We start from the raw sequence: 2,042 nt of genomic DNA on the forward strand, positions 1-2,042 counted from the left end.
CCCCCCCGCCCGTGCCCTGCCCCCTCCCGTGCACCGCCACTCGGTGGCCACCTTCTCAGAGCCTGACAGGAGGCGGTCAGGGGGGCCCCAGTCCCTCAGGCCCCTGCTCCCTTACCCTGCCACCCAGAAGGTCCTCCAAGACCCCCAGTCTGGGGAGTACTTCGTCTTCGATCTGCCGCTTCAGGTGAAAATGAAGACCTTCTATGACCCAGAGACAGGCAAATATGTCAAGGTCCCCATCCCATCCTCTGAGGAGGGCTCCCCGGAGCCACTCCCGCCGGATGTGTTTGCTGCCCCCTACGTGCTGTACCCCGGCATCCGGCCCCTGTCCGCCATGGCCTTGATGCCACTGCGCTGCTCCTCTCAGCTCTCTGCCCCCACCTTCCTCGAGGGCCCTGGCGCCTCTGAGGCAGCCCACCCTGTGCCCCCCAGCACCTATAGCACTGACCTACAGCCAGCCCCCTGGCCTCCTGGTGACCCCGCCCAGCGCACTACAGGTCCGGGCTCCAGGGTGCCTGCAGGGACCCCAGGGGAGGGTGCGGTAGACGCTCCAAGCCTGGGTATCATCTCCACTAACGATCTAGAGGACTTTGCCACAGAAGGCATTTCCTGAGAATTACAGCAGACAACACCCTCTGCCCCCCATAAACCCCGAAGAGCTTATTTCCCTCCCCCCGACCCCCCCCCCCCCCCCACACACACACACACACTCCCTCACTCACCACGTGCCTAGCCACCTGAGGTCCTTAAGGTCTCAGAGAAAACGGGATTCTGAAAACACCCACCTCCAGGGCATCCGTTCGCTCCCTGGGAGGCCGCTGCTGGCCTGACCTGGCCCCTCGGAGCCCCTTTCTGGACCCCAGACCCGCTCCCCTTCTTTCCTCTTCCTTCCTTCCTTCCTCCGGGTCCTTCTCCCCTGGCCCTGCCACTCGGGGACCCACCCTGCCCCTCAGGGCTGTTCTCTCTGCACCAGATCCCCTCCTTCTCAAGGGCAGGCCAAGGCCACCCCCAGGTCAGCCAGCTCAGCTGGGGTGGAAATGGCTGAGGGCCCCAGAGGCAGCCTTGCAGAAATGTTCATTTGCATAGAATGGGTTTTCATAACTGAAGACGCTGTTTTCTGATAAAGAAAAGGTTACCTTTTCACACCATGGAGCAGGTCTGTGGTGTGGTCTGTCTCGGAACTCCTGTCTCTTCTGGGGGCCTGGGGGGTCTCAGCTGGTGAGTAGGAAAGGGCCACCTGCTCTCCAGGCCTCCCATTGCCGCCTGTGGGCCGGCAGGGTCTTCCCTGGGACAGAGCAGCAGCCCAGGGCGCCCTGCCAGCCCATGTCCGTGCTTCCTGGGCCAGGACTCCACTGGTGTGGGTGGCAAAGACAAGAACCCAAGACCGCCATTGTGGGTGGCCTGGCACCTGAGTCAGGTCCTGACTGTCCGGGGCTGAGCTCTGTGCGCTAAAGGGGATGGTCTCTGGGGCCTGGAGGGGAGCAGCTGAATGCACTCAGGGGAGCAGAGCCGCAACCACCTCTCAGCTTGGAGAGCAGGCGGTCTGTGAGGAGATGCCCACGGGGCACCTCTCTGGGAGGGGCCAGGCCAGTCCTCACGGCCCCTGCTGGGGGCTCCCACTGAAGCCCCCATTCCTGTGATGTGGGAAAGACGGGACAAAGGCGCCTCCCTCCTAGATGGCAGCTGTGGAGGCACCACACAGTGCGTGTCCTTGGGTTTGCTTGGGGGATGAGGGTTTGCTTGGGGCAGTGGTTAACCACGGCTCGCGAGCCACATGCAGCTCTTTGGCCCCTTGAGTGTGGCTCTTGCACAAAATACCACGTGCGGCCGCGCACATACAGTGCAATTGAAACTTCGTGGCCCATGCGCAGAAGTCGGTTTTCGGCCCGGGCGATTCTATTTTGAAGAAGTGGCGTTAGAAGAAGTGGGGGGTGTCGGTCGGTCGGGCGACGGGAGACACGGCGCAGGTGGGCCGCGGGATATTGTTTTGAGGTACGTTCGCTGAAGTCGACCCCTTCCAACTCTCCCATCCACACTCGTCT

At 62.6% G+C, this 2,042-nt stretch overlaps 1 protein-coding gene across 1 annotated transcript in view; it reads left to right on the forward strand.

The window, feature by feature from the left end:
- Positions 1 to 1,771, forward strand: part of LOC102245849 (chromosome unknown open reading frame, human C10orf71) — a 20,259-nt gene extending 18,488 nt beyond the window's left edge. Inside the window, exon 4 of the mRNA XM_005853198.2 lies at positions 1 to 1,771. This exon is cut by the window's left edge and continues 8 nt beyond it. Coding sequence (XP_005853260.1) covers positions 1 to 613 — 613 coding nt within the window. The 3' untranslated portion in view covers positions 614 to 1,771.
- The last annotated feature ends 271 nt before the right edge of the window (positions 1,772 to 2,042 follow it).

Source organism: Myotis brandtii, unplaced genomic scaffold (assembly GCF_000412655.1).
Source record: "Myotis brandtii unplaced genomic scaffold, ASM41265v1 scaffold1003, whole genome shotgun sequence".
Taxonomy (NCBI): Eukaryota; Metazoa; Chordata; class Mammalia; order Chiroptera; family Vespertilionidae; genus Myotis; species Myotis brandtii.